Source organism: Zosterops lateralis, assembly GCF_965231275.1.
Source record: "Zosterops lateralis genome assembly, chromosome: 3".
NCBI classification, from domain to species: domain Eukaryota; kingdom Metazoa; phylum Chordata; class Aves; order Passeriformes; family Zosteropidae; genus Zosterops; species Zosterops lateralis.
The window spans coordinates 51,780,977-51,799,113 of NC_139764.1; the positions used below are offsets into that span (position 1 = coordinate 51,780,977).

The window sequence follows — 18,137 nt, forward strand, 5'->3', positions numbered from 1 at the left end:
CCTTCATTTTAGCAGAGTTGGTATCAGATTAAGAGGCTTTGACTTTACTTAGTGGAATAGAAGCAGGGAATGCATTGCACAATCATTGATTCTTTTTGCCTTCCAGTAACTTAACTATGATAAAGCACCTTATTGTTCAAATATTTATTTCATAAGACAGATGTATGGAGATGGTGTTTATACAAGTGATTTGTCTATCCAAGCCCAGATATCATTGCTCGTGGGGTTTTTTTTTCCCTCTTTAAAATATTTTTTCCTGATGGTGGAGCAATTTAATATTCACCCTGCAATCCTGCAATCAAGCACCTTAAGAGGTTTTTTTTATAAGGTGTAGGAGTCCAAACATGAACCCCCCTTGATTTCTCCTAGTATCAAGGATGCCTGTGGTGATCAAGCTTCTGCTGACGGGACAGAATCACAGAATGGGTCAGTTGAAAGGGACCACAGTGGATCATCTGGTCCAGCCTCCCTGCTCAAGCAGGGCCATCCTAGAGCACAGGGCACTGGAGTGTGTCCAGATGGTTCTCAAACATCTCCAGTCAGGGAGACTCCACAATCTCTCCAGGCAACCTGTTCCAGAGCACAGTCACTCACACAGTTAAGTTCTTCCTGATATTCAGGTGGAATTTCCTGCGGATCAGTTTCTGCCTGTTGCCTCTTGTCTTACTGCTGGGCACCACCAAGAAGAGCCTAAATCCATCCTCTTGACACCTTCCCTTAAGATACTCTCAGACATTGATGAGATCCCCTCCTAGCCATCACTCCTTGAGGCTGAACAGGCCTAGCACACCGAACCTTTCCTTGTAGGAGACACGCTCCAGTCCCTTGGTATGATGATCCAGGGCCTCACGCTTTATAATGCGGCTACTTCAGTTCAACCCAGGGACCAGGAGGCTCCCATCTCACAGGGATTGTAGGCGCGGGAGAGCATGAGTGGGACGAGTTGAAACACTGAGACACTTGAAGGTGCCTTGAGACACTTGAAGGTGCCTCAGGAAGACAGAGGGCAGGCCAAATGCTCTGCCCGGCAGGGCCGCTGTAGGGCACACGAGGGGTATGGGCACACATAGGGTACGGACACACGAGGGGTACGGACACACGAAGGGCAGCCCTGGAGCGGCAGACAGGGCAGGGCACACAGCCGGGGCCGCTCCCCTGCCCGTGTCCCCCGCGGGGCCGAGGCGCCTCCTCCGCGGGCCCATTGGCAGCGCGGCCGCGGGGGGGCTCCGGCCCCGGGACACAGCGTTCCTCTGAGCGAGGCCATTGTAACCCTCAATTGCTGACCAGTCGTAGTTCTGGCTTGAAGACCGGCGGGCAGCCGGGTTCTGCAGTTAACTCGTGCTCACAACCGGCGTCCCTCCGCTCCCTGGGAAGGGCACAGCCTCCTCGGGCCCGGCCCGGCCCGGCGGCGGAGCTGAGGCTCGGGAGGCGCCGGGCCCGCTCACCCGCCCGGCCCTCGGCCCCCCTGCCCCGCCGCCGCCGCCGCCGCACCGCGGGCCCTGCGCTCCGCTCCGCCCCGGCCGGGCCGCGGGGGCGCTCCGAGTCCCGCCCGCACGGCGCGCACACACACCCGGGATACACACACACACACACGCGCCGGGACACACGGACACACGGACACACGGACACGGGGCACACGCGCGGACACAGACACAGGCACACGGAAGCGCTCCCCGCGCCGCAAACATGGCGCTGGTGCCCTGCCAGGTGCTGCGCGCCGCCATCCTCCTGTCCTATTGCTCCATCCTGTGCAATTACAAGGCCATTGACATGCCCGCGCATCAGACCTATGGAGGCAGCTGGAAATTTCTGACCTTCATAGACCTGGTAAGTGCCCCCGGCGGCGGCCGTGGCCCTGCCCCCTCCCTCGGGCTGCCCGTGGAGCGGCCGCGGCCCGGGCGCATCGCGGCCCCCGGCGCTCGACGGCCTCGCCATGCGGTGACCTCAAAGCGGGGCGGCGACATGTCGGGGCTGCAGGGCCGGCCGAGAGAGCAGCCGGGCGGGCACCGCGGAGCCGGGGCTTTGAACGGAGAGAGGAGGCACGGACAAAGCCCAGCGGCTGCTGCCTGTAAGCGGCCGCGGGGAAGGAGCCTGGCGGCCTGTCACCCTCCCCAGTGCCGATAATGTGTTTCTCCTTTTCTAATGGCCGACACTGAACACCAGAACCCGCTGGCCCAGCACCTGACCCCGTGTGCTGTCAAAATAAAAATATGTGTCTTGCTCCCTTTGGCCCTTCTGAGGAATCCATCCGTGACAGGTGCAAGTGTGTCAGTGATGCAGAAAGTGCCAGGCAACTCCAACTTGCCAGATCCAGTTAGTTTTGGTTGCAAATCCATAAACGAGTGTATGAAATAAAAGACATGTCATTTCATCGTATTTCTTCATAATGATCCAGATCTAGAAGAGTCACCAGCATGCTGGCCTGCTGGAAAACACCAGGTGCCAGCCAGGGCTATTTTTAATCTCAGCTTCCTAGGCTTGCTGCCTCCACAACAAGTGTTCCTTCAGGGCAGGTGGGAGGAGAGGGGGCGGGAAAAAGAGAGGAGATGGGAGGAGAAACTTCGTTTCTGGTTCAGAAATATGATAGCAAATTTACACCTAGTACCTAGATCAAAATACCTTTTTTTTTTCTTTGTATCCACGGTGTAATTAGGTGCGAAATTCTGCGATTCCAGCTCAGTTACTGAAGAGTCCCAAAATGCTGGTATTTCAGTGCCTCCCAGTGATAACGCCTCTCTCAGAACTTCGTTGTAGATTCACAAGTATTGCTGCTATTGACTACATGCATGGCGCTGACTCAATAGCTTGAGTTTGTGGGCTTGGAGGCCAAACTAGTAGCCAAGCAGGTCAAATGTGCAAATTTCTGTATCAGGACTAAGTTAAGGTTCACTGAGGTCCATACTTTATTTGCAGAGAAGAAGCTTCTACTGTATTTTTCACTCAGCCAGGATAATTTTTTTGTAGGTGCAAAAATTTGCTGGAGCTCTGAGGATCCACAGCCGTAACTAGTGCTTTTGCTGCAACTGTAAATTGGTGTCTTAAGGTTTGATGTTTTTCTGGAGGACAAACTAGGATCTGGGGTTTTTTTAACCTTTTTGATTGCTGAAAAGGACTGTCTGTAATATCGGTTAATAGAAATTATTATTATAATCCCAGTAAGTTAGGGGGGTAGCTGTTGACTTCAGTGACAGTTGAAGTGGAAATGAACCAGCTAAACCTAAAAGCTGATAATCTCTTTGAGTCTCCTTCACCTTTATCTCTTTTCTCTTAGCCCTGGCAGTTGCTTGAGGACTAAGTCAACCAGAACTGTCATACAGTGAAAATTTAACTGTAAATGATAGTCATAATTTCCCAAAAATTATAGCCTTGTCTATGGCAAGTTCACATGGACTTTTCCATCAAAGCATGTACATGGTTCAGAAGCTCAAAAGGTCAAGGTAAATATGTAGTGCTTTCTGAAATGTCTAGAATAGTTATCAACTGTAGCTAGTAATTTCTGTCCTTTAGCTAATAGTTGTCATGTGTTTCTCATAGTCAAGCCCAGTAGCTGAGAAAAGGTTTAGCAATTTCTTAATAGTCTTCAGTCCTTCGAAATAACACACAATTCAATGGCTTGAGTGCCTTTCTCAGTTAGTAGCCAGCATGCAGAGCACCCCACTTGCTGAGGATATTTCCTTACGTCCAAATGGCCCTGCCAGCATCTTATGTAAGCAAATCTATCTTTCTGTTCCATGGGACGACTAGGAGACTTGACAAAACAAACCCAGTTATATTCCCGAGGAGGATACCAGGAGGCATGGTTGGAGGATATTAGGCACATTTCCAAAATCCTGTATCTTGACTAAGTCTTGTAAAGCTCTTCCATAAGTTTCAGTTTGCTCAGCCATGTGCACTGTTCCTGTGTCAGTCACATTCAAAGGCTGTCTAGACAAAATATCATCAATGCCAGAGTCTTGGCAGACGCGTGTTCTTGCTACAGATTGTACCTCCACAAACAGAGATTTCATCTTTGACATCACAGAAGCACGTAGAAGTTCTTTTCTGCTTCCAAAAACTGCTACCAGTTTTTGAGGAAAGTCAGTTTATGACTTTATTCTGAAAATTAATTTGGAAATTTTTTCCATCTGTCCGTTTGCGAAGGGGTGGTCGTTCCAGTCTCAGCATCCATAAATCTTTTGGAATTTTAAGCAGCCAGTTTTGTAGACATTCTGTGGGAAATTATTTACAGTTATCTGCAGGTAACATACTTTTGAACTGAATTATGAAAATCTAGTAGTTTGGACTCTAAAACACAGGACAATAAAACATTATAAAGTGTATGCAATGATTTGAACAGTAGACTTTGAGCCCTCACACTGTTCACGGAAGTTGAGCATTATAGTAAGTAGTTTAATACAAATGTAATGTCCCTGTCCATCCGAAGTATTTTGGATGTTCCTATCTAAATAATGTTTTGGATACCCATGTTCATTATTAATTTCTCCTGTCCTTGAATTAGGAAAGAAAATAAGTGCAGCCAAAGACTTCACTTTTAACTGCTGTCATTCTGATGACTTACTGGGTTGGTTTTTTTTTTTTTGGAGTCACAAATGTTGTGGCAACATTCCCTAAAACACCTGTGTCAGTCGAATATTTTTCTGGTTTGTGAAGCAGTGCACAGGCAATCTGTTTTGGCATTATACTCAAGATGCTCCTGACTGTTGCTACTAACAGCAGTATCTCCAGCCTTTCTTCTTGGTATGTAGAAATGGTAGATATTTACCCTGTTTATTCAAAAGAAGTAAAGATACCTGCCTAGTATCTGTGTATTCCAAAGCCCACACAGAAAAGACAGCAGTGTCTTCTTTATCATGTATAGAGTGGAAAACCGAGGCATGAAGAGATAGTTGCTGCCAAAATCAGTCAGTGTGCCCAGCAGATGGAATTATGGAACTGAATATTTAGACTAGATCGAAACTACTTGTTCCTTTCATTTAAACTCAAAACACAAACCAAGCCCTGAGGTTAGTTCCTGTGAAAACAGCAAAAACTTGGGTTCAGGTGGGATATTTTAAGAAATGGGCCTAAAATTTCTTCTATAGTTGCTTTTGTTTAAGTCACATTCACGGTTTTGTGCTTTAATGGTAGAATGCTGCAGGACAGCACTGCCTCTAAATTCATTGTTGAGCCTCATGGCTGAAATTTAAGTTAGGCCAGAAGTGATGCCAGCAAATATGATTCTTCACAACAAGTTTGTCATCCTATGTAAATCCCTCAGAAATTTTCCTTCCGCTGTTCTGTAGGTACGTGAAGCAGCTGGATTAAAGATAATAGTACTTGGTCATCCTGCATACGCTGCAGGATGCCTTTATAAATACACATTTGCCTTTATAAATACACATTTGTTGAGGAATCCATTGCACCAACTTGTTTAAAAGTTGCTATTCTGTTCTTCAGTTTCTCTTGGATCTCTTACTGTTGCTGGGAGAGGAGGCAAAATTAAATAGAATTTTGTTTTCTGGAATAAAGTGGAACCTGTGGGTGCCAAAAGAAGACCAAATCTACTTTTTGTGTTTGAGTGTGCGTAATAATTAGCAGAAAAATAACTTAGGAGTTGTAAGTGTGTACCTCCTTAGTAAGAGATGTGCTGGTCTAAGTAGCTTCTAGTTTTCGTTGTGCAGTTTCTCTGGAAACCTTATTCCTCAAAGAAAGTAGAGTAAACCAAGATACTAGTGCACATGTATTAACAAATGTATATGTTTTTGGTTTTGTATTTTATAATCTTAAGGTCTCCCTGATAGGCCACGCAGAGTAGTTACAGAGACGAAAAGCAAGGCCAAATTTTTGGAAGCAGTTTCAAGTGTTATGTTTTATTATTAATCATCATAAAATTAATGGTCCCATTTTGAATATCAGAATGTTAACCTGGATATTCCTATGAGTTGATTCAGGGCAGCCAAAGCTAGAGAGGAACAGATTTTGCTCATAGATAAATTTGCCTGATGGTATACATTTATTATTCTCTTGAAAGAAATAGCAGGATGTCTCTGTGAACTTTTTATACATTGTCTGGCAGATTGAGTTCTGCAAAAAATAGGTTCGTGCTCTGTTCCCAGCACGTATTTTTTGCCAGTAAATGCTGTAATTTTTTTGCAGAAAACACCTTTAGATTTAGTTTAATTAAGTTCAAGTAAGTGATCAGAACTTAGTTCCTGGTCTTTGAAAACTTTCAGAGGGCCATGTTATCAACAGGACTAGAAACTCAAGTTGGTAGACTTATAATTTATTTATTTAGTGTATCACTTATTAAGTTATATGATATACAGTTACTAGACAACAAAAAGAGGTATCAGTTTAACAAAGCATAGCTAAAAATTTTTGGTGTTTTGTGCCAAATTTGCATTTAGCCAAGGTGATAGGAAATAAAAGGACCAGAAAATACTAGAGGCCAAAAGTTTCACAATTAAGAAATAATAAACGGTACCACTGGTGTATTATCTAAAATTGAGCATGCTTCATTGCCACAGAGGACAAAAGTGAAAACACATTCCACACTCTGTGGAATATAACTATGACTCTTTTACAAGATTTCTCTTAGTAAAATAAATTTCACCCTATGATTTCCTTTTTCATCATCTGTAAAGTTACCCTGATACACAAGTGTTTTATGGCTTTTGAGTGAAAAGATTCCAGAAGTGTAAAATATTTCTCTGTATTATTCCCGGTAGTAATTCATCATCATATCTAAGTATCTTTGTGGTCTTACTATAGCAGAGAATACAGTCAATGAAGAATTTATTTATCAGTTTACATTGAAAGGGATTGCTTTTGAATAACAAGATGAGGTTTCTTAATGATACTTAAGGTATTTGAGAGAAAATGTAACAATATACTTAAGAGGCCTTTTAAATGTTTCGGAGGTTTTTGTTCGCTCTTGGGCTGTAAAGATGTCTGGGGAAGAGTAATGTATGGTGCTGTTGATGCAGTAATAAAAATATAAGAGTGTCACCCTTTTTATTCATAGACCCGTTTTCCATTTGCCGTTGGTAGCGCTATTACAAATTGAGTGGAATTTGAGCACTACATTGAAGTCTTCCATTTTCACATTGCATTAGTCTGCTTTTATTTTACAATTGTACTTCAGTATTATGTACATTTAATTTGGGAATTCTCAGGGAAGTTATGGCTGTCTTGAACTATTTGTGTTGGCAATAGGGTTGGCAGCCTACAGCAGGAGAATGGAAGAGAGGAAAAATTGGGATCACTTTCTATGATGATAGATTTAACTAAGGTCAGTAATACTATTTTAGAACTTGGAGTAGGTAAGTGATATGTAACAGTGCTGTGTTTTGTACCAGTGTACGGTCTAAAGAGTTTTGCCAGAACAGTTTCAAATGATGACAACTTTAAGAAGTTGGTTTAGTAGTCTTTCTGTTGCCCTTTGAAAAACATCCTAATTACTTAAGTTGTGTAACAGTTGAATTATTTTCTTTAAAATTTTATTATAGTGGTAAGGATAATTCACATAATCTTATATGTCTTCATATGGCAAAATTGTTTTAAACAATTAGTTTAAACACGACAACACATCTAGTGTTCTATGTTAGTGTTCTTTGCTAAAGTAATTTGGGTTCTGAGCAGTCCTAATCCATTGTGAATATAAGTATATACAAATTATTTAATCAATGTATTTTTGACCTTGTATTTGTATTATGTTAAATGCAGCCATGTACGTTTATACAAGAAATAGATTCTGGAAGATTCGCCTTCTTAAGTTGTAGTAAAGATTTATATAACCTATCAAATAATACTCCTAAATAGTATAGAAAATTGCAAACCTACTGTTCTAAATTAAATATATTTGTAATAAATATCAAATAACACTTGATTCTTTGCAGTTACATGGACCTTAGGATATATGAAGACTTGTAGGGTAGATATCTGTGTAGGTAGTTACTTGCTTGTCCTTAGGCTGAAAAAGAAGAAAAAAAAACTTGATTATCTGAAAACTGGGAAACCCTCACATGATAAAAATATTTTATTATTGGAAATCTCCAATGTGCTAATATGACACTGTACAACAAAATCGAAGTTGACCTATAAGTAAAAAAAAAAAAGTCTTTATGAAATTACAAATATAAGTTTGCAGATTTGAATAACGTAAAACAATAGAATCTAACAAAGAAAAAGTAGGCAATTCTGCAGTGTATTGAACACAATATATGAGATTCATTGTGAAGGATTATACTGAGTGTGTATTTACCTGAACAAGCCAATTAAAAAAAAATCTTAGATTCCTTCTGTTAGATGAAGTATTTTCTGTGCTGCAACCTTCCATATCTAATAATAGGTTCTGTGAAGGCCTGCATATCCCATTGCAATATTTAGAAAACGTTTTTCTAACTGTGCTACTTTAATATAGACTCTGATATTGGGAGGAGCTCTGATGTGGGTGGAGAATTTTCTTGTCATTTGGAGTTCTGATTGCTAATGCAATTCCAGACAGTAAATGTAAAAAAGATCACCACCAGTGACAGGTTGGTATGCTTCCTGCAGAATTCAAGAGTGAAATACATATTGGCTTATAAGAAAGTTCACCTTAGATATTTCTATATTTGAAATAGAAGTGATGCAATTGCTTGCAAAATGCTCATCCAAAACATCAAACTCCTTTCAGTTTACGTTTTTGGGGTTTTTTAAAGTATTTGACTCTGCGGCCTAGTCTTCTCATCTTGATGTTCCAGTATCTATGGATATAGATGGATATAGATGGCATATAAGGTAAAACAAATTTGACGATTTATTTTGTAGACCAACTCTTTGAATGGGTGAATATGAAAAGCCTTCATCCTTCCAATGAAAGCTTTTTCAAATTTTGCCTTATTTGCCAGCATTTATTTGTATATTTACATTTTCCCCGTACTGTATTTTCCAAGGCTCTGAATGTGTTATTAGTCTTCAAAGCCTTGCAGGCTTTGTTCCATTACTCTTACTGTGTATAATGCAAGATTTTTTTCAATTCAACATAGTTAAATACGCTACCACTGAAAAAGTCATGCTTAACGTTAGTGGATGGAAAAGTGAACCCAACTCTGAAGAAAAAACAAAATCTGTTGGAAAACTTCCAGACTTTTCAGACAGGAAGAAACTCTAAAATAAGTTTAAATTTGTAAGTATATTTTGGTAACACTTAAAAACAAGCCCCTCGTCCAATTAGAACTGCGATTAAGCCTTTTTTTTTTTTTTCAATACTGAAAAATTCCTTTTATGATGCAAATTTTAGGGATCCTGTTGGTCGAAAACAGGATAAACTCATGTGAAATACTAGGGGAAAATAAGAACCTGATTTTCATTTGTATGAAGGCTCCCTCTGGCAACTCAGCTAAATCCATGCAATTTTCCCTTGAGAGTCTGAAAGTACCATTTGAAAGCCTCTAGTTGCATTCCCTGAACATCTTGTCTTGCCACTGCCCTTACAAGCATCCAGTTTACAGTAGGTTTTCCAAACAAATATACCAAAAGATGCAATTGTATAATAATTTCCACTTAAATCTGTGTGTAGCTGACATGGTTCAGGTATTTTTGCCGCAGTTGTCTGCCAGGTTAGTTGTTCTGCAGTGCGTGAGGACTCTGCCGTGTAGCTCAAACAAAACTACTGTTGCATTTTTCCTAGCAGAATATTTGGTGTCCTGGTAAAGTAGAATAGAATTTGCAGGAGAGCATGATGTAAAATCCCTCACTAATTCCTTCCTTACTTCTAAAGCAAAGCACAAGGGGTGATGGGGTTTTGCAATTAATTGCTCCAAGTGAAACAATTTAAGAGGCTGGATCTTAACTCTACAAATGTTGCTAGACTCTTCAGACTGTGTGAGATGCTTGCACAGGGATGAACCTAGCTGAGAATTTAAATTTTAATCTGTTAGGGATTGATTGGCTCATTTTTGGTTTCACGTAGTACTTAAAAATATTTTTTTAAACCTAGAGTTTGTGTACCTGAGGGTAAATTTACTTTTTTCTTCCCTGTATTTGTGTATATTTTATTATGTGTCTTGAAGCCTTCTGGTCCTGGCAGCACATAAGTAATCAATTGTTATTTATTACTATTGCTAATATTGTTAGAATTGAGCACGAGTGGGAGTTCCACAATGCAAAGCACAGGTGGCATATGTTCCTAAATGTGCTTGATCAGATGCAAAAGGAAGGAAAAGAAACTGCTGACTTTAAATGCTGCTATATGATTTGGTAAAATGCAGGAATACAAAAGGGATGTTTTCCCTGTGATGTGCTTTCACAAGCTTGTGCCTGCAGTGGTGGAAGCATTTCATGCAGCCAATGTCGGGGCAAGTGGCTGAACCTGAGGCACAGCAGTGGGGCCCTTGCCCATAGAGAAGACACAAGTCGTTTAGGGCCAGTGCTTGTGCAGGCTCAGCTGTGTAGAGAAAGGAGGTAGGGAAGTGACAGAGGAAAGGAATCATACATGACAGCACTTTATACTTGGGGCGTGTAGGTGACAGAGTGCACCATGCTGACCAGTCTTGTGTTGTGACAAACTGGTATTTAGGTATTTGACTGCTGGCTATGAGGACAAAGTGAGGGAAAGCAAGGGGTGGAGATGCAGGGTGTCTGGTATTTCTTGGCTAAACCAGCATGTGTTAGCTCCCTCAGGCTTCTCTCCTTTTCCTCTCAGTCATTTCTTCCTCCCACACACCCACACAGTCTCCCCACACGGCCCCCTTGGCTGGGGGCACTGGTGCCACAGCACCACTTCCCTGCACATACGTGTTTGGCTTAGCAGGCTCTGCTCAGTGCAGGGTGCTTGCAAAGCTTGTCCCTAGTTGGAAGCCATATGCACCGACAGATGCAGAGGGTCCCCATTTGCTGTTCACTTAGGCTTACAGACAAATGGAGACTCCATGCTGTGAAAACTTTCTTAACCTGGGTTTACTTGTTCTATCTGTGTTCCAAGGACTGTGCAGTAGACACAATTGTCTGCATTCCAGTAGGTCCCAGGAAGGGAGTCCCAAGAATATGTGAGTCATGATGGAAGCCTCTGCTGTGTGGAGCTGCATGGCACTGTGCTTTTAAACTGGACATTCAGGAGGGTGAAAGTGATTTAGTGTGTTCAGCTGTGGATACACATCTTTGTGTATGTTTGATATAATAGCTATTTACCTATGCTGCATGTAATTTGAAAATACCAAACTGTTCATAAGAGCTGCTCTGTTCCATAGCCTTTCCATGTACTGTGCACATCTCAGAGTAAATTGCTCTGCTGCTACTGAAGTCAATTTAGGTGACCAATTAATGAACAGTGGGTCAAAGATTACAGCAGTTCAAGATGCTGTTCAAGTTTTTCAATGTAAACTGTAGAGGACAGGAGAGAGTAGACAGCTTTTGGGTCAGCTGTCTCATGACCTACCGTGTCTAGAAAGGGATATTCCTGCATTTATTAAGGAGCTAATGATGTTTCTAATTCTAATATATTATTATAGAAGATTAGCATTCAAATCTCCTTGATTCATTGCATAATTTCAGAAGCTATGCATAATTTCAGAAGCTAGACTCCTCTGGTTTTCCATAGATTGTATCCTATTCTATTAAGTTATATGCCATTTCAGGCTATGTTTTACTTTCTTTTTCTTGTAGTTTGGGGCAGAAGCTACTTAAAATTAGTACCAAATATTATCAAAATACATCAAAGCTGGTTTTTTTTTCCCTATCAATTACAAGGCTGAGTTCAAATTATGAGATGTGTTTTATGACCATGCATTATAGAAAAGGATGGAGGGACCTCTTGTTACTTTGAGGATTTGGGCCAATGGGATCTGAACTTCTGGATTTTAAAATTCAACCTGCAACATAAAAGCAAACTATGAATGTTCTTGAGGGTGTGCAAAGGATAACTCTTTATCCACTGCTGGCTTTTTCAGTGGAAGTGCTGTCCCTTTGCCCTGATCTGTTTGTGCCTCTTACCACCCAGTCAGGCTCTTCAGTTACAAGTTCCTGTCAGCTATCAGTATATTTTCTGCCTTTTTTTTTCTTACAGGAATCCCCCTGTCCAATACCTCTTTCCCTGTTATAATATCTTCTAACCCAGCACAGTCTCCTTGATCTTTCAGCTCTGCTTCACGGTTCCAACTGCACACCCAGTCCTCTTCCAGAAGCCTGTGTTTTCCTGTCAAGTGCTGCTTTTCTTACCCCACGTACTCCTTACACTCCTTCCCCGCCATTCACACATACTGTCTTTCTTCCCAGTGCATTCAGTCTCATGTATTCTGCTGCGTTCTCACCCTGTCCTTCCCAAATACCAGACCTACTCAGTGTCATTCATTCTCTTGTGTTTTTAAAGCACCTCGTATACACCCAAACCAATAAAAAATAAGCTATCTTCCATTAGAAAAACTTGATGTTGGTGTGGTGTGCCCTTAAATAAACCAGCATAATTTGGAAATTATGCTGTTACATAAGACTCTTAGCTTTGCTTTCTGTTTTTAACAAGTTTTTAAGCATCCTGGTTACAGGAAAAAAAAAGCCTGTAAGTGTTAAGCATAATGGATCATGATCCTAATGTTTATTATGGTGTTAAAATCTTGTCATTTTTTGGCAGTCTGCCATTCAATTTTTTTATGATAAAATTTCCAATTCAGAAGCAGGTCCTTGATAATAACCAACATTTAACATTAAAAAATCAAAATTATGTACAGACTCAGCAATCAGTACTTATTCAGATATTTTCCATCTTTGTTTTTTTGTAATGTACTTGTTTTAAATGAGATGCTGAAATTATTTAAATTGTATTTTATATTTCCTGATAAGAAACCTCATAACAATCATCTTGAGGTTTGAAATCTACTACTTTCAGTGAAATGAACAAAGATATTTTTGAGCATTACTTGGCTTGTCAGCTGTTAATAGAAGCAGCTCCTTTTTTTTTTTTTCATGTGAACATATACAATTACTTATACCTTTTTTGTGAGTGTGAATTTTGGCTGTGTACAGACATACCTGGTGCAGTTTAGGAGTAAGGAAGAGTTAAATATACATTTCACAGTGGTGACTTTCTCCTCAAACCCACATGAAAACATACTCAGTTTTGTCAGGGGTTACTGGATACACATGAGCCTGCCATGGCTCCACTCCCCCATTTCCAGCCCTGAGCAAGGCTGAACACAGGCCCAGTAGACACATACAAAGGCAGAAGTGTAAAATCGGGTTGCCTCTAATCCCGGTCAATACAAATAAAATCCTGATTGGACTAGGTGGTTTAGAGTCAATATCTTTTAGGATATGTCAGCCAGGACACCAAGTGATGTTTGGAGCAAGGAATGCTCAACATATGACCCACCTAGAGTCTGTATCCTGCCTGCTTAGCCTTCCTGTGCTGAACACAGGGCTGGGCAGCAGTCAGGGTGCTGTGTTATGATGGGAGCACTTTGGTCTCAATGCCACTTCTGTCAGAGAGTCCAGCCCTGCCACAGGGTTTGACCTCTGTGGCACATCCCTGGAACCAGTGTTCGCAACTGCCTCGTGATAAAATGTCCCAGGAGGTCAGTGCACCTTGGAAAGGTCCAGATCTACAGGGATATTTTGGTATTGCTTCCAACAGCCAATGGGACAGCAGCAAAGGTCTTGATCTACCCCGTATTTTGATGTTACTTTTGATAGCTGATGGGAAGGTATTCTCTCTGTATTCGCATGTGTTCTGCCTAGTTTGCACAGGAGTTGAGGTCAGACTCCCAGTTCTGGGAGATCCAAAGCATCCACATATGCATATGACTTAGGAATATGTGATATAAAATATTGAAGGAGGGTTTTTCTGTTGGGGTTTTTTGTGTATTTTTTTTTTTTCCAAATGCCTCTTCTGGTGTGATTGTAAATTTAGAAATTACGAATTTGTTCCAGATGGGAAGGAAAAAATCAATCTCACAATATCTTGTGAGGAAAAAGATTCAGAAAAAGGATTTCAAAATTATGGTTTCAGTGCAGTTGAACTGATCAAGTGAAAACAAGACATTTGATTGTTTTCATTGAAATACTCGGACAAAACAATGTTACAAAGGAATTGGCCATTGCAATGAGAAATTGTTATTCACAAATATTTTGTGAGTGGTATTAATTGAAAATGTGTTAAATTTTCCTTTTGCAAGGGCCAGATCAATGTCACAAGAGGACTATAATACTGAAAGTTGTGGCTTAATCATAAATATTTCCTTATTTCATATGAATTGTACCTGTGCTGTGCAGAATAGTCAATGCAAACTTAAATTTGAAGTGAGACTCAGAAGAGGATGTGATAAATCCAAGCTCAGAAAATAACTGAACAATTGTTTAACTTTTTTTTTTTTTAAAGTATGTACAACCTGATTGCAGGGATTAATAAGTATTTTGAAGACAGAACCAAATAATAATAATATGGTACAAGAGAAGTTCTGTCGTGGCCAGAGTTTCCCTTGCAGACCTTGTATTTTGCCTGTCTTGTTTTTTGTGCTAAGTGAATGTGACCAAACAGTATTTGCAAGACAAAGAACTGTAGGGATGGAGGTAAACATGTTTTTTGAGATACTTATTTGCATGGTGTGCCTGTATCTCAGTGGTGTATTTTCAGACAAAGTCTCTTTGGCTAGGTTGTGATACAGACAGCCTTGAGCACTCATTCTGAATCACTCCAGTGTCTTCGTGCTGATCTCAAGTGCATATATCTCATGTGAGAGAAGACATATCCTTGATATTCAGAATTCCACAGAGTAAACTGACCTTTTTAAAGGACTCTTTCTAAGCCAGGTAGATGGGGATTCAGCATTCTGCATCAGACCCGGAACAGACCCATCTTTTATTAATATAATGTCTTCTGATTTACTGCAGGAAGACACTGAAATGATTAAGTGTACCAGCAGTCTGCATAAAATGCCTGGGTGACCTCAGAAGCACTATGATAAATATCAAAGAAAAAATTTTAAACCTGTATGATCAGCTTAAGGAAAATTAAGGCCATATCTCAGTTTGTTGGAAATGCTGTTAAAGTAGGAAGACAGGTAGTGCCTGCAGAGTGGCAGAAGATCTAGGTCACATCTTTTTCCCTATGACCTGAAATGAATGAGTATGCTGGGCGGAAAGTATCTTTCCACTAGAGTTTGCTTTGCAGTTTTTCTCCTTGGTGATCTTCCCAAAACAAAGCATAGGTAAATGGTATAAACAGCTGACTAATTCTAAATTACCTATCTTGTCTGTTCTCTTTAGGGATGCTTACCATATGTACCATCTCCTTTGTTCTCCCTATTCCAAGAAAGAAGCAGTACACATATAGAGATCTTCTGAAAAAAATTAACATCATCTGGTAGCAAGTGTCTTACTAAAATTCCTTTGGAGTGCCGTTGTACCTTTTATTACAAGATCTCAAAGTACTTAAGAAATACTTGGTAACTGAGCTTCACATCTCTCTGCAGAGAAGTGTGACTCGAACCAAATGCAAGCACAGCAGACAAGACACTGAAATTGGCTGGACATACAGCCATTAAAATGCTTTAGGAATTACCTTAGTTGTGTAATCTGCATTTAAAACATTGTTAATCTCAGGTGGTTCCGGAGGTGATGTGGGGCAGAGGCTGCCCACAGATTACTCCTATTCAGCCACTGGGTTTTTTTGCGGGGTGGGGCTGGAGGTGAGGCTGCCTATTCAACTTGATGATACTGTTAAGCATCACCTCCAATCTGCCCTGTCCTACCTGGTGACTCACTGCTGCTGCTGCTGCTGCTGCTGCTGCTGCTGCTATTCACAAAGATATGGGAAATGTGTGGATATTACCATCATGTGTGAATAAACCTAGGTGCTGCCCCCTTGGTGGAGCAGGAGCAACCTAACTCCGCTTTGGCCCCACCTTCTTCTGCTGTCCAAGATAAGAACCACAACTGGGGTAGCCTGGGCCCTTCTTGGTGTTGCAAGAGGCCCTGTCCTCAACCACTACAGAACAAGAGGTGAGGAGAGGCAGGATGCATGTTTATGTGCTGGATGTAGGCGAGTGCATTTGATGCTACAGGAAGGGTGATCTGAGTACAGGCTGCTGATGAGGGAGGAAGAAAGAGACACAGCTATTTAAATGGTAGAATGTAGGCTGCCACTGTGGGTGCAGAGTGGGTGATTGCTGCAGCAGCACTTCAAGAGGCATAGCTCCAGCAGGGCAAGTTGACCTTAAGGGAAAGATGAGGCCATAGACTGGAGATCTGCCTGTGTGCATGCTGAGTTCAGGACATCCTCAGTCTGCAACAGCTGTTGGAATTACGGACATATTTCTGGACAGAAGGAGGTGTACCTGCACTGTGTAGCATATGTGGCATAAATGAAGAATCTCTGGGAAATGTTGAACCTGCTGGGTGTATACTGTGAAGTTAATCCCTGTGTGAACAGTAGGTGTTTATGCAGAAGAACCAGGCTTTCAGCAGCCTGGACAAGTACCACGAATCCTCACATGCTGCCTGAAGACAATTTCTAGCAGGAAAGAGGGGAAAATGAATATAGGGTACCTCTAACCTATATGATGAACATGTAGGTTAGCATGGAGGCTTCCACCCACGTGACCTACTTGTGGAACAGCTTCTTTTTTGAAATAAACAGCACAGTATCATCCATGCCTGTTTGAGTAGGACGTGTATTTCTGTTGGCTGGAAGAAAGGAAGGTACAGTTGTCAAGCCCAGATGGAGGCTTTGAAATATGCATGATAGTGGCAGCTGTGTGTGGGAAGAATGAGTTGAAGTGTGTTGAGGAGGAGGAGGAGGCTTGTTTACTGTGCTACTGTCTTCTTGTAGCTGTGGAGTTGAATGAGGAGAGAAATGTGGAATGTGTTTCATGTCCGTGTATTATTGCTCCACTGTGCTGGACAATTTTTTCTCCCAATATTCATTATTTGTTTGAAAATCCGTAAAGGATCAGTGATTTGCAGTGAAAGAGATTGCAAAGACGTATCATGCATATTTTGACAGTCCTGGATCCACATGGATTAAGTCCCTGACTTCCTGAACTGGGCCCTTTTGCCTGAAGGATCTATCTTGAAAGCTGGGCTGAGGCAGTTGTGTGCATGCTTTGGAGAGGACTGCGTTCTCCTGGCAGCCTTTCTGATCTTGAATTTTGTGCCCTTATTTATTAGTGTATTTTGTAGTCTGTGGTTATGTAAACGGTTCAGCCTGTGTATGACTGGGATGTGGGTGTTGGGGCTGTGTTTTGTTGCTGCTCTAGTCACTGGTTGGCAGTGATGCTCAGGGGTGGCTGCAGGTGAGACCTGGCTGAAGGCAGTGGTGTGGAGCTCACACTCTTCCTCATGGGGAAACAGATTGCTGAGGCCTCCTGGCCCAGCCCTGCCTACAGGCAGCCTGCTGCTTGGTTCCTGGGGGCCTTCCTCTCCCTGATTGGAAAGGGAGCCTGTGGTGCTGAGCTGGGGCAGCCTGTGAAGAGATCTGGCTTTTATAGCTGTGGAGTGCACCCCTCTTTTCAGGACAAAAGGCAATGCCAACCCTGGCCAAAAGACTATATGTATATGTACTTGCGATTGTAAAAGAGAGGATGATGTGCCATACATGACAGAAAGTATTGCATTTATGTAGTGAAGTGGATAGTGTCAAGTTAATTCTCAACCTCCTTTGGGTTTTATGTTTCCTTTAGATATTTTTTTTAATGGCTTTCAGTCATCTCATTAATTAACACTTTTCTGTGGGGAGAATAAGGGTTCATGATTTTTTCTTTTTATCACAAGAATGTTTTCTAAGCATGTTTTATTATGTATACATTTTTTGTGTTCCCATCCCAGAACTTGAAATCCATATTTTCTGAATAATTCCCTATATCTCTTTGAGCTATGTGGCCTAAAAAGCTCGTTGACTTAATTAAAGTAAATGATTTAAAAAGAAAGGCTGAAGATCTAAAGTTTTCTGTTAGAAGACTATCAAGAAGGCATGAAGCCTAATAACTTCTATAATCAGAGAATCAGTTTTAGTGTCAGGTATTTTACTTTGTGCTAATGCTTGGTTTGTCCTGTGCTGTCTGAAGAGCCTTTGCTCTTACACTGAGATAATGTGTATCTGCCTCTGCAGAATGCCAGTTAACGTAGTGGATGGCTTCTGGATACACCTGATCTTGAGAGTGGCTGCCATTTTAATCTGTAATCATATG

General features: G+C 41.5%; 1 protein-coding gene across 1 annotated transcript in view; it reads left to right on the forward strand.

Moving 5' to 3' along the window:
- Positions 1-1,527: 1,527 nt before the first annotated feature.
- The window catches only part of AIG1 (androgen induced 1), a 125,075-nt gene continuing 108,465 nt past the window's right edge, over positions 1,528-18,137 (forward strand). Inside the window, exon 1 of the mRNA XM_083855988.1 lies at positions 1,528-1,827. Coding sequence (XP_083712114.1) covers positions 1,687-1,827 — 141 coding nt within the window. The 5' untranslated portion in view covers positions 1,528-1,686. The remainder of the gene's footprint in view (positions 1,828-18,137) is intronic.